At 54.0% G+C, this 13638-nt stretch overlaps 1 protein-coding gene across 7 annotated transcripts in view; it reads left to right on the forward strand.

The window, feature by feature from the left end:
- TOP1MT (DNA topoisomerase I mitochondrial) overlaps positions 1 to 10443 on the forward strand; it is a 28492-nt gene extending 18049 nt beyond the window's left edge. For 5 of the 7 annotated variants that reach the window (XM_046641790.1, XM_046641785.1, XM_046641789.1 and 2 more), the window contains 3 exons: positions 98 to 225; positions 751 to 845; positions 4551 to 6720. In XM_046641790.1, coding sequence (XP_046497746.1) covers positions 98 to 225; positions 751 to 845; positions 4551 to 4827 — 500 coding nt within the window. In that variant the 3' untranslated portion in view covers positions 4828 to 6720. Of the gene's footprint in view, positions 1 to 97; positions 226 to 750; positions 846 to 4550; positions 6721 to 7353; positions 7504 to 7974 lie in introns of those variants that run through there. The other 2 variants (XM_046641792.1, XM_046641786.1) reach the window with 1 other exon arrangement.
- Positions 10444 to 13638: the final 3195 nt, after the last annotated feature.

Consider the following 13638-nt stretch of genomic DNA (forward strand, 5'->3'; position numbering starts at 1 on the left):
TTGTCCACAGAGTCAAGGTCCTCAGTGAGGGGAAGGACTCTCACATGAAGTGTTGTCCTGTGGCCACTACTTTGTAACAAACTCTCCTGTTTTTCAGCTGAAGACAGTGTAGCTGCGAAGATTCTGTCTTACAACCGAGCAAACCGAGCTGTGGCCATTCTCTGCAACCATCAGCGGGCAACTCCCAAGACCTTCGAGAAGTCGATGCAGAATCTCCAGTTGAAGGCATGCGGTTGACGCGGCAGCTCACCGTGGGAGGGCCTCTGGGTGCCAGCCACTGCGGGCTCCATCGCCAGGCTCCCCCTGCCCTGCCCTCCCAAATGCCTTGTTCACAGTCCAGGGCCACCTGGCCAGCAGAGGGGTTCCAGGCCAATCAGGGCTGCCCAGGGCCAGGTGTTGGCTTCTCTGAGGGGAGAACTGCCTAGGGGCGCCAGAGGCTGTCCTGGCTCGGCCTCTGGTGCAGAAAGGCCTCTAGTCCAGGAAGGAGGTCAGTGGAGCAGGGGCTAGGGTCTCGCTGGAGCAGGTGGTACATTTAGGGCCTCTTCCTTACCCTGTCCCCTGGCCACAGAGTGACTGGTCAGGGTCGACCCTCCAGTACCCCTACTAGGCAAGCAGGTGCCCGTGGAGATTCAGGGCCTGCTCAGCTGGGCCCTTTCAGGGCGTAGGGGCCAGCAGGTTGTGGATGGTGGTCCCTGGGGCTGGGCCAGGTAGGGACGGGAGCAGCCCTGACGGGGCCCTCTTCCTCTGCAGATTGAGGCGAAGAAGAAGCAGGTGGCGGAGGCCAAGGCGGAGCTGAAGCAGGCTCGGGCCGGCCACAAATCCAGAGGGGACGACAGGTCCAGAAGGTGAGTGTCCTGAGGGCGCAGGCCGTTGAGTCAGGGCTGGCCGGGAGCTTTAGTTTTTCCTCTTGCCAATTCTGTGGGTTTCTTTTCAGTCATTACTTTGTGATTTTTAAAAATACAGACCATGTTATTTGTGCAAAGAAGTGAGGCAGTACGGAAGTGCCCGAGGAGAAGCGTGGCCCGGCCTCCACCGTGGCCCGTCGGCAGTGGGCTCGCCCCCGTGCTTGGCGCAGGCGAGCTCCGGCCCGGTGCTGCAGGCTCTGTTAGCGGCTCGGTTGAGATGTGATTTTTGTGACAGCCGGTTCACCTGCTTACTCTGTGCAAGTGGTTTTGGCGCATTCACAGAGTTGTGCAACCATCATCAGCATGGATTTTAGAACATTTCCGTCACCTCAGAAGCAAGCCTCATGTCCTGAGCACTCCCCCCACTGCCCTCCCCCACTGCCCTCCCCCAGCTCCTGGACATTGCACACAGGTGGAGGTGTGCCATACGTGGACTCTGTGTCTGGCTTCTTTGAGGCAGCAGAACGTTGTGAAGGTTCATCCACGCTGTAGTGCGCGTTGGCCTCACTCCTTGTTGCCAATATTCGTTCTCTTGTCTCGATGGACGGCGTGTTGTCTGTCCGTCCATCAGTTGCTGGATATTTGCGTGGTCTCCACTTCTTGGCTTTTGTGGGTAAGGCTGCTGTGAGCACTCAGGTGTTTGTTTCTGTGTGGCACCTCCCTGGGAGCGGAGTTGCTGGGTCACTTGACACCTCCAGGTTGAACATTTTCAGAAGGCCCCAGGCTGGCTTCCACAGCAGCTGTGCATTCTGCGTTCTCACCACGGGGTGTGAGCTTCTGGTTTCTCCTCCTCGCCAGCACTTGACTTAGTCCCTTGTTGGGCGGGAGGTGGGCTCTCATTGTGGGTGGTTTGCGTCTCCCTGAAGGCTGAGGAGATCGAGCATCTTCCACATGCTTATTGGCTATTTGTACATCGTCTCTGGAGGAATGTCTCTCCAGGTCCCTTGCCCATTTTCCAGTTCATCATCTTTTTACTGTTGGGTTGTAAAAGCTCATTATTTATTCCTGCTACAAGTCCCTTTTCAAATGTGATTTGAAAATACTTTCTCCTGTCCTGTGGGTTGTCTTTTCACTTTCTTGGTGGCGTCCTTGGAAGCACAAAATTTTTAAATTTTGGTGAGTGCAATTTATTTTTTTGTTGTTGCTGTTCTTTAGTGCTCTGTCTGATAAAGCTTTGCCTGACCCAAGGTCCTGTGGTGTATTCCTAAGTTTTCTCATAAGAGTGTTAGAGTTTTAGCTCTTACATTTAGGTCGTTATCCATCTTGAGTTAAGGTTTGTACCTGGTGTGAGGTAGGGGTCCACCTTCTTTCTTTTGCATGTGGATCTCTTGCTGTCCCAGCACCATTTGCTGAAAGACTGTTTTTCCCACTGAGTGGCCCCGGCTCCCTGTGGAAGATCAGTTGGTTGGAGGTGTTTGGGTTTCTTTCTGGACTCTCAGTTCCGTTCATGTTCACGTCTGTGCTGGTGCTGGTACCACTGAGTCTTGGGTGCTGTAAGTTTTGAAATGGGAAAGTGTGAGCCATCCAATTTTGTTTTCCTCTTTACAGACTGTTTTGGCTATTCAGGGACCCTTGAAGTTCCACATGAATTGTAGGCGCAGCTTGTCACTTTCTGCCGGGAAGCCAGCGCGGGCTCTGATAGGGGTTGCATTGACTCTGTAGATCGAGCCTCCCGCTCTGTGAACGCTAGGATGTCCTTTAGATATTTAGTGCCTTAGTTTCTTTCAACAAAGTTCTAGAGTATAAGTTTTGCACCTTTCTTTGGTTAAATTTATTCTGTAAGTGTTTTATTGTTTGCTGCTGTTCTAAATGGAATTGTTTTCTTAATTTCGTTTGGATTGCTCATTGCTAGCTTTGTTGGAGGTCTCCAGGACCATCCCTGGTTCAGTGATCCATAGGAGGATCCCCAGGACCGCTCACATTGATTATAGGGCAAGAACTCCCGGCAGTGGGCCCGGGCACGCCAGGTGCCAGCTCCCGAGTCCTCTCCCAGCACCCCAGGTGCTCCGGGCAGTTCAGATGCCTCAGCTGCACCTTTCTGATTTCAGAGATCATTACTGCTCCCCCCCAACCCCTGCAGGCACCAGGATTTTAGGGGGTTTTCCTTCGTGGTTACAAAATCAGTGTTCACATTCAGTCATCGTGACTTTACATTTCTTCACTTATCCTTATTCCTCCCTGAGACCTTTTGTCTGGGTTTTGTGTATGAGAGATTGAAAGCATTTCCACAGAAAAGTGTTTCTGTATACCTGAGCCAGAAAGACCCCATATCCAGCGATTGGGCAGGACGGACTCCTGGATTGTCGTGCAAGTTCTAAGTGGGTTTATGTAACGTCCAAGAGTGTGGGTTTGTTTGCTCCTGCTGATCCTGTGAGCAGCCGAGATCAGATGAGCTGCATCCCACATCTGCCTGCCCCGCTGGGTGTGAGCACCGGGCACCTAGGAGCGTGGAGTCTGGCCCTGCCCCCACCACTGCAGACTGCGCTGACCGCCAAGTCTCAGGACGAGCCTCGAGACATCCCTGGGGGTGTGTGACTGTCCCTGTGATGTGCCCTCCCCGGTGTCAGAAGTGCACCACAGTCGCACTTGATTTCTGATGGCCCCGTCAGCAAACAGGCTTTATCACGGGGGCATCTGCAGGTGACCCTGCTGGTCCAGCCACAGCCATGATGTCTGCCCAGTTTAGGGCCCTACGCAGAGCTGTCCTGAATCTGCAGCAGTCCCTGGGTCTGAGGCCTGGTCCTGGAGCCTTCGGTCCAGCTCCCCTGTGCTGAGGCTGAAACTCCCGTAGCTCACGGGGTCGGGTTTTTGCTCAGAACCCGATCCAGACCATGTGTCTCTGAATTCACGATTCCAAGGGGACCAGCGGCTTTCCTTCTGCAGCCCCAAAGCGGAGGTGCTGCAAGTCCAAGTGACAAGGCTTCCCTGTGCCCTCATTACCTTGTCCGTCTGGAGGTTAGAAATAGGCCTGCTCAAAAATACACATCAGGCCAGAAAGCAGCCTCGGGGTCTGAGACGTCTCACCTCACAGGAGCCATGAGCAGTGCCCTCCACCCAGCGATTCAGACTCCAGAGCTGTCTTGTCTGGGGCGAGCCTCTTCTTCGCGGTGTCTCTCTTTCCCCAGAGACTCCGATAGGCTAAACCGTAGTAAAAACCATCACCGACAGAGACTCAGTGTGTCTCCAGTACTCAGAGTTGAAATTCTTTTTTTTTTAAAGATTTTATTTTTCCTTTTTCTCCCCAAATCCCACCTGTACATAGTTGTGTATTTTTAGTTGTGGGTCCTTCTAGTTGTGGCATGTGGGATGCCGCCTCAGCATGGCTTGACAAGCAGTGCCATGTCCGTGCCCAGGATTTGAACTGGTGAAACCCTGGGCCGCCGAAGCGGAGCGCACGAACTTAACCACTCGGCCCTGGGGCAGCCCCCTTAGAGTTGTAATTCTAACCTTCCCGCCAGCTGCAAGGCAAGGCTGCTGTGTCCACTGTCGCTTTTTCTTGTACCTTTTATGGTTGGGATGATCCATCTAGCATTTATAAAATTACAAGCATTTAACGTATTATATCTGTTTTTTACTAAACATCCCGACGCAATAGCCACAAAATACGAAGCCATTACCACACCCCCCGTTTCTTTCTTGCTGCAGGTTTCCTCAGCCCCTGGCAGTTCTCGACTTGCCAGGCTTAAGCGTACAGGGCAGCTGCCGAGAGGATCCCAGCTGGGACGGGCCCAAGCAGCCGTCTCTAGAACTCCGTTCCGGATCCAGCCTTTTTTTCTCCCACTGGGAGGGGAGAGCAATGCAAACTTTTAACACTTTTGGCCCATCCAAAGCTCACTCTTGGGAATTTGGGACCCTTTCTCCCACCTGGAGGAGAACAGAAACCCGAGGCCTGAGCTGGGCTGTCGTTTTTCCCTCTCTGTAGCCACTGTGGCCCAAAGCAGCCCGAGGATGTGAGCCCACCCTCCTGGGGTTGGAGCTGTCGTTTCCAGATTCCTCAGGGAGCTTTGACTCTCAGAGCAGACAGCAGCCCAGCTGCCGTTTCATCACGGACGACTCCATGGGCACCCAGGCCTCCTTCCTTGTCAGACGAGCCTCTTGCCATGGCTCCGCCAGTCAGTGCCAGCGAGTCACACTTTGACACGAACTGAACCCCAGACCACTTCTGGGTTCAGGGATTCCGCAGGACTCACCGGGCTCGGCAGTCACAGCCGTGGCTTAGTGGAGCGAAAGGGCACAGAGAGCGCCAGCAGACGGAGGCAGCGCACGAGCCTGTGGTGTCACACAGGGCGGGTGCCATTTCTCTTACCAGCAAGCTGTGACGACACGTGTGAAATGTCCACCAGAGAAGCTTATTGGAGACTTGGTGCCCGGGCTGTCACGGGGGCTGGTCACCTAGGCTGCCTCTGCCCAGCACATCCCTAACTTCCAGACCCCTGCGAGGAGAGCAGGAGCGCAGTGCAGAGCATGTTTGTATACACACGTCAGGCTCAGAGAGCCACCTCAGTGGGGGCCATGGGACCCCCGAGATCCAGCCTTGGAAGCAGGCCTGTCCGAGGATGGGCAGGCCTGCTGTGTGAACTCTCCTCCACACTGTGCGCAAGGAGTACAGCTGATGTTTTTTGATCTTGTGTCCTGCAGCCTGCTGACCTCATTTACTAGCGCTAGTAGTTTTTTAGCGGAGTCTGTAGGATTTTTAAGATCATGTTATCTGCAAATAGAGATAGTTTACTCCTTCCTTTCCAGTTGGATGCTGTTTCTTTTCCTTGCCTGATTGCTTTGGCTGGACTCTCCAGCACGGTGTCGAGTACTAGTGACATGAGTGGACAGCCCCGTCTTGTTCCTGCTTCTAGGCCAGAGCTTCGCTCTCCGCACCAAGGACCGTGGCAGCCGCAGCCTTTCTTAGACGCCCTGCATCTGTGGGGGCGTTTGCTCTCTCCCTAGGCCGTCAGGTGTGGGTTTTCGTGGAAGGGTGTTGGGTTTTGTCAGATGCTTTCTCTGCATCTGTGGAGACGATCATGTTTTTATCTTCCTGTTGAGGTGGTCTGTCACATCAGCTGATCTTCAGGTGTCCAGCCGTCCTTGCATCCCTGGAATAAATCCTGTTTGATCATTGTGTAGAATCTTTTTTATATATTGCTGAATTTGGTTTGATTGTGTTGAGGATTTTTGCTTCTGTGTGTAAAAAGGATAATAGTGTGTGGTTTCTTGTGACGTCTTTGGTTTTAGTGTGAGGGTAACGCTGGTCTCAGAGTGAGGTGGGACGGGTTCCCTCCTCTTCCCTTCTGTGGAAGTGTGTGAAGAATTGGTGGTACTCTTCTTTAAATGCATGGTAGAGTTCCCCGGTGACGTCCTCTGGGCCTGGGCCGTCTCCGTGGGAGGTGATCGATCGCTGTACTTGTTAGAGGCTTGTGCACGTTTTCCATTCTTCTTGCGTCCGTTTTGGTGGTTTGTGTCCTGGTTCTTTGTTCACTTCACGGGGTCGTCTGGTTTGTGGGCACGCGGTTGTTCAGAGTCTCCCTTGCCATCCCTCTCCAGCGATGTGTCCCTTTATTCCCAATGGCTGTGGTTCTAGGCGTGCGAACGTTTCCTCATTGTGACAAGTGTCCTTGGCTGCAGAGGGGCATTTTTAACACGGGGGCTGTGTGTAAGAAATGTCAAGTGATCAGACCGTGGAGTATTCATAATAATGAAAAATAAGGCTGTCATCCACCCTGACCTCCAGTTCCCCCGGGGTGGCTGGGGACTTTCTGTGTGTCTTCCGGAAAGCCTGGACGTGTGCATGCCCGTCGTCCTCCCTCCCCCACCCCCCTTTTCCCCATAAGTCGCACCCACTGTTTGTACATTGGTGTCCGTGTGCGCCCGGCAGCTGTGTCAGAGCAGCGCCCGGACCTGTGGCTCACGCGTCTCGGCGGCTCCGGGATGAGTGCTTGCTGTTCAGGCTGCCCCGCGGTTGGCCGGCTCGGCCTTTGGCGGCAGCACTCCCTCTTGGTCGTGAGTCATTCCGCACGTGTCCAGGTGGATTTGAAGTGTGCACTCCTGGGAGAAGGGCAGGGGTTAAACTTCATGGCACTGGTGGCCTCATGGCCGTCGGCAGGTTGCCCGCCCCCACCCTGCCTGGGCATTGTCTTACCCAGCGTCCTGGGTGAGGCGTGTGGGGAGGGGAAGAGGGTGCCTGTCTGGAGAAACCTGCTTTTCTGTAAAAAGGTGGGAGTGAGGGCTCAGCGTTTTTCTGAACGGGAAAGGCTCTCTCATACTGGTTGTCACCCTTTGCCCCTTTTCCCATGTCTGTCGTGGTTCACATTTCCACAGAGCTCCCCTCTCCCGCCTCCTTTCTGCTGAGGGAGGGCTGTCTGTTGTAATGCAGGCCTCCCCGGGGCTCGGCCCACACCCAGGGAGTGCGCGGGCAGGTGCCCCCGTGGGGACCTGCAGCCCGTCCTTCTCTTGCCAGCTTCCTGGAGAAGAGGGAGAGGCTGCTGGAGAAGCTGGAGGAGCAGCTCATGAGACTGAGCACACAGGCCACGGACAAGGAGGAGAGCAAGCAGGTGGCCCTGGGCACGTCCAAGCTCAACTACCTGGACCCCCGGATCAGCGTCGCCTGGTGCGCGGGCCCCAGCTTGCTGTGCCCACTCACATCCTTGAGGAGGGGCCCGGGTTCCCCAAGTGGCCCCTGTGGTCAGCACAGGTCCTTCCTGTGGTGGGACCTGCCTGACTGGTGTGTCTCTGATGCCCAGTCCTGTGTCATTAGTCCTTCCTCCCTGAGAGCTTTGGGACAGTGTAAGGCCGGGTAGTGACAAGTAGCTGGCGTGGGATGATGACCCTGAGTCAGGTGCCTGCACCCACCCAGCCACGAGGAGCTCAGCCTGCCCACTGGGAGTGGAAGTGCCAGGGTTGCCTTGTGCCCCGTGAGCATTCCCTGAGCACCCCACTTGCCCTTCTGGGTCCCTTTGCACTCTCGGAGGCCTCCCTGACGCCCTGGCAGTGGCCGTGACCAGGAGGAGCAGGTCTGGGAGCCGAGGCGTCCCGGCCTCCGTCCCGCTGTGTCCTGAGACCCCTGGTCTGCTCTCCGCAGGTGTAAGCGTTTCGGGGTGCCCGTGGAGAGGATCTACAACAAGACGCAGAGGGAGAGGTTCGCCTGGGCCCTCGACATGGCGGGCGAAGACTTTGAGTTCTAAACGAGCATCCTCATGCCTCACTGGAGTTTATTATTATTTTTTCACTATTAAAGCAATCTTGGGGAATTTTGTACAATGAAATGTTTTGCTGCAGGTGTTTGTGGTGTCATTATACAGAAAGTCGCTGACACTCGCGTGCCCTGTCCTTTGAAGTGTGTCTGCTCCCCCAGCTGCTGTCCCCTGGCCGTGGCAGCCGCTTTCTCTCTCAGGGCTCCTGCACAGAGTGACGGACAAGAGCTGGGCTGTGGCCATGTGCCTGTCTCTAGAACCCGCTAACAGTGCGCGGGGCTGCTGGGGCTGGTTGAGGGGGTCCCTGACTCCCGTGAGAGGAGGCCTGGGTACCCCCACCCGCACACACTGTCGCAGCCCTGGGCGGGGACCCCTCAGACACGCTGTCCTCTCCCCCTGAGCAGATGGGCCAGTGGGGCCCTGAGTGCCTGTCTTCCCCCCAGAGGGCTGCTTGTGTGCCCACGGCCAGGCTCTCCCTCCGGGCTCCAACCTGGCGGCAGGAAGGTGTGGCCTGATGGGGTGGATGGAGTCGTTGTGTCCTCGAGTGAGAAGTGGCAACAGATGGGGCCATCCCAAAAGTGCAGGCAAGGACATCGCCTTCAGAGGACCTGTGCTGGCAGGGAGGGGGTGTGGCAGCTGTGCCCTGGGGCACCCCCGGACAGAGCCACAGGGGCCGGTGGAAGTCACTCAGTAAAGGTCTCAGGCAGGTGTGCGGCGCCAGGTGGCCAGGACAAGCAGGCCTGGCTGAGGATGGACTGGGACCATCATGGCCGTGCAGGGTGGGCAGGACGTCCCTGCTGCAGCTGGGGTCTCTGCGAGGTGGGCACGGGGGGGAGGTGTTTTAAAACTCTATTTTGGGGGCAGATAATCTTTCTTTTTAGTTTCCAGGTCTGTGGCTCAAGAGGCAGCTCACGCACATCCGCACATCCAGACAGGACGGGCAGGAGATGATGGCTTTGAGGCCGACGTGGCCACTGGCCGAGGCTCTGGAGCGCCTTGCGCAGAGGATCCCTGCTGTGCGTGCGGAGGAGAGTCAGTGACTGTGGCTGCACGGCGGACCGTAGGAGAGTAAACCAGTCAGACAGCTGCGGCGCCTCCCATCAAGAGACGGGCTGTTTGTCCCCCAGCCCGGGCTTCCTTTTGCTGTCGTTGTGCGTGTCCCTCTCGGCTGTCTGTTGTGTAGCTGTTCCCTGCCTACTGGGTCCCACTCACTCCTTGTCGGTCCCCCTCATTTTGGAGATCTTCTTTAGCAGCCTCATGAAAAAGAATGAAGAACAAGTTGGTGAGTTTGCGCACGTGAAAAGGCTGTTTCACAACCATCACACTTGATAACCTGAACCCGCGTCGGCCTTCAGGTGCGAGTTATCCTCACCCCTCGTCAGTGCACTTCCGGGCGTCCCGGCTGGCGCCCTCCTGCTGAGGCCCGGCCTGGGGGCCTGTGTGCCACCTCTGTCCCTGTGAGGTCCTGCTCCTCAGGCCCCGCGCGCCCCGCAGAGGGTGGTAGTGGGCACTTCTACTCCGGTGCCGCGCCTCTCAGTGTGGGGGAAGCAGTGAAATTATTCCTCTGATAATTTCACTCCCACCACGCTCTGTTTTCTTTCTTTCCCCCGGAACTCCTCTTAGTCTTAATCTTTCTATCTTATCTCCTTGTCTTTTTTTTCTTTTAAAAAGGTTTTCTCAACTTTACTTCTCAACTTTCTCACTAATTTGTTTTTAATTCCCACCATCACATTTAATCTCTAAGAGTTCGTTCGTTCTTTTGAATTGTTCCTTTAGAAACACTATTCTGTTCTTTTTTAATGGGTACAGTTCCTTTTAGTCCCTGAGGTTGCCACACATCCTTGTTCACACTTCCCGCTCGTCCCGTGCCGCCTGCTTCCGCCGAGTGTCCCTTTCCTTCCTGGGCGGACTTGGCCTCCACCTGCCCTCTGCACTCGCCCACCATGGCTCTGAGGTGCAGGGTCCTCCCTGTCGTCGTGTTTGAACTGGGGTGCCACCCACTCGGGCTTGCTGCGATCACGGACATGTTTGGATGGTTTCTGCCATCTTACTCTTTGGTTATTTGCCCAGTTATTTCCAGGTTTTTCTTTTTTCCTGCTTATTTTTTAATTGATAGAAGTTTTTGTTCATTTTAAATGATTGCATTTTTGTTTTTCTACTGGATTGGAAATATATGTACTGTTTATATTTAGTAATTAACATTAAACTATACTATGCATATTTAACTTGTCAAAGTCTAAAATTAAAGTCTTACACCCCTTGACAACAATAACAGGATCTTGGGCCATTTAAATTGTCTTCTTTGTTGTTTTTTTTTGTGTGTGAAGAAGATTGAGCTAACATCTGTTGCCCGTCTTCCTCAGTACACAGTTGGATATCATAGTTGTAGGTCATTCTAGTTCTGCTATGCGGGACGCCACCTCAGCATGGCTGGATGAACTGTGTGGTCTGTGCCCAGGATCTGAACCGGCGAACCCTGGGCCGCTGAAGCAGAGCGCGTGAACTTAACCACTCGGCCATGGGCCGAGCCCCTAAATCCTCTTCTAACGCCCATGCTCTTCTTGTCCAGTATTTTAGGTGACGTTATTCTTTCATACATAGAATGTTTGGATTACATTCATATTTATCATTTGGTTTGCTTACATTCCATTTTCTAACTAAGACCATCATTCTGAAATCATTTTCCTTCTTTTTGCAGTACAGACTTTGGATGTTCTTGTAGCGAAAGTTCCTTAGTGATAAACTGAGATTTATGTATAAATAAATGTTTGTTTTCACCTCATCTATGAAAACTAATTTTGCTGGGCATCCAGGTCTAGGCCGCCAGGTCCTGTGTGCACGCTGAGGACACTCACCGCGGCCTTGTCTCTGCGGCTGACTCCAGAAGTCTCTGACGGTGCAACTCTAGCTCCTGTGTTGGAGATCTGGCCCTGCTCTCCTTCAGGATCTTTGTCTTGCTGGTCTGCTTCAGTTGTCTTGTATCTAGGTGTGGATCTCTCTTCATTTATGCAGCTTCATATACATTGTACTTCCCGGATCTGTGAATTTATGTTTTTCATTAAAGAAAGAAAAGCCTTGCTGGAACACTCTAAGTGGGATCCAAAGAAATTCAGTCCTGTAGAGCGCAGAATTGTGACGATGATGAAACGAGCCTGTAGAGACGCCAGCCGGAGGCTAAGCAAGTTGGCTGTGGGCCCTGCAGTCAGGCTGACAGAGCACAGCCTCAGCGCAGGTGGGCAGCTGTGCGTCGGGCCCAAGTGCTGACGGGGGTGACTCCGGGACGAGGACAGCTGGGACTTCCGGGATACTGAGAACAGTGTCAGTGTGCTCGCCTTTAACTGATGTTTTGTCAGCCTGACTGTGGGGAGACTGAGCCAGGGGAGAAGTAGGGATGCGGACGGGCCTCATCTCCACACGGGGTTGGCTGGCTTCCCCACCTGGCCTCGCCTGGCCCTCCATCCTCAGCCCTGCAGAAAATCCGAGCCTTGGCCCTGGTGGAGGACAGGGACTGGGCGGGCTAGGGGAGCCATCTGCCCAGCAGGTTGGAATTGGAATAACTGGGGCGGGTGTCAGTGCAGGGTTTCACTGTTTCCTCCCTTCTCTCTCCCGGGACTCCCTTCAGATCCACGGCAGACCTTCCTGTTGGATCTTCCAGCCTTTACCATGTGCTTTCTGTTCTCTGTCTCCTTGTCTGTGTGCTATTCTGGATCGCCCTGGGCGTGTCTTCCATGCACCAGCGCTTTCTTCAGCACGCTCTGCTCAGCTCTTTAACCCGCCCGTTGAGTTCTATTTCAACAATTACATTTCTCATTCCTACAAGTTCTCCTTTAAAATCCCTGCCTCTTCATTCCTGATAGTGTCCTATTGCTTTCTGTTCGCTGTGACTGTCTTATTTCTTTAAACACTTCATGCGTAACTATGGTCAGTGCCTGCGCCTTTGTGGTTTGTATGACTGTTTGCTGTCGGCGTTGATCCTCATTCAGTGGGACTCACCTTCCTGTGTGCCTGCTGACCTCCGCGAGCTCTCTGCTTGACCTTATGAGCAGGAGCACCACGGCTCTGAGGACAGAAACTTTGCTCCAAAGAGGGACTGCTTTGGCTTCCCCTGGGACCTGGGAGCAGCACGAACCTGGGACCCCTCAGCACATCTGAGGATCTTGGCTCAGCATGGGCGTCCCAGGCTCAGTTTCCCACCTCACCATTGGTGCAAGAGCCAGCAGCCCAGTAGCCGTGGTGCCACTGAATCCACTCTGCCCCTACAGGCTGCACAGCCCTGCAGCCTAAGCTCACATCTGTGTGTGTGTGTGTGTGTGTGTGTGTGTGTGTGTAAGATTTGCCCTGAGCTAACATCTATTGCCAGTCTTCCTCTCTTTTGTGTGTGGGTCGCTGCCTCAGCATGGCTGACAGGTGGTGTAGGTTCATGCCTGGGACCAAACCCCCAAACCTGGGCCGCCAAAGCGGAGCACACCAAAGTTAACCACTACACCCTGGCCCCCTAAGCTCACATCTTAAAAGAAATAGGTGCCAATAAGAGCCCTAGAATTGTGCTACTATTTTGGAAGTCCAGCCAGCTCCAGGACCCAGAATAATTCACAGTCGGTAGTTATGCTAGAGCAGACAACTGCCATGGAGTGGCACCAAACCACAGCCGGACCAGGGCAGATCTGGATCAGGAGCCGGACCCCAGGACTTACACCAGGTGACTGCTCAGATTTGTCTTGTTCATTACAGTCGACTTTCAGTAACGTGACCTCACTGAATTCATCATGGCAGAGTTTAACAATAGGCACCAAAATATTTTCCCCAACAAAGACAGCTCTCTCTCCCTATCTGGCAAGTAACATTTGCAGTCATGTGTCATGTGGCGACAGCAACATGTTCTCAGAAATGTGGTGGTAGGCGATTTCATTGTGTGACCATCACAGAGTCCACTCCCGCAAACCTAGATGGCACAGCACACCACACACCTAGGCTCTCTGGCACTAACTGTACGGGGCCACTGTCGTGTATGTGGTCCGTTGCTGACCCAAACGGCGTTCTGCGGCGCGTGACTGTACGCGTGTCCATAACCCTGTCGAATTGTCATGTGCGATTTCAGATCAAGTAGTGAGCTCACTTAGACCATTGTTTTCTATTATTACACTTTGTCTTGGATCACCAACTACAAAATCGCAGGGTCCTATAAGCACGTTTCTTACACCCTTTCACATTCCTCTCGTGTGCCCCGGCCTTTGCTTTGTACACAACACTTAATCCATGTGTTGATTAAATCTTTGAAGAACCAGCTCAGGAGTCACCCTGGGAGCTCCTCCCGGTTTCGTCCCCTGCGCCAGGCTTCCTGGCTGCTGCTCTCCCGCGCTGCCCACTCCCCGTATATGCTTATGTTACTGGACTTTTCCTGGGGTGTCCGTTCCAGTGAGAGCTGTGCGTCTGTCTCACCCTCAGCCCGTAGGGTCCTCGAGGGCAGATACCATGGTGGATTTGCTTCCCGTAGAACAGCTGAGGGCTTAGGAAGCATTTGTTGAAAGTGCAAGTATCTTAAGCTTCCTTTT

The sequence above is a fragment of the Equus quagga genome, chromosome 16 (genome assembly GCF_021613505.1).
Source record: "Equus quagga isolate Etosha38 chromosome 16, UCLA_HA_Equagga_1.0, whole genome shotgun sequence".
NCBI lineage: Eukaryota > Metazoa > Chordata > Mammalia > Perissodactyla > Equidae > Equus > Equus quagga.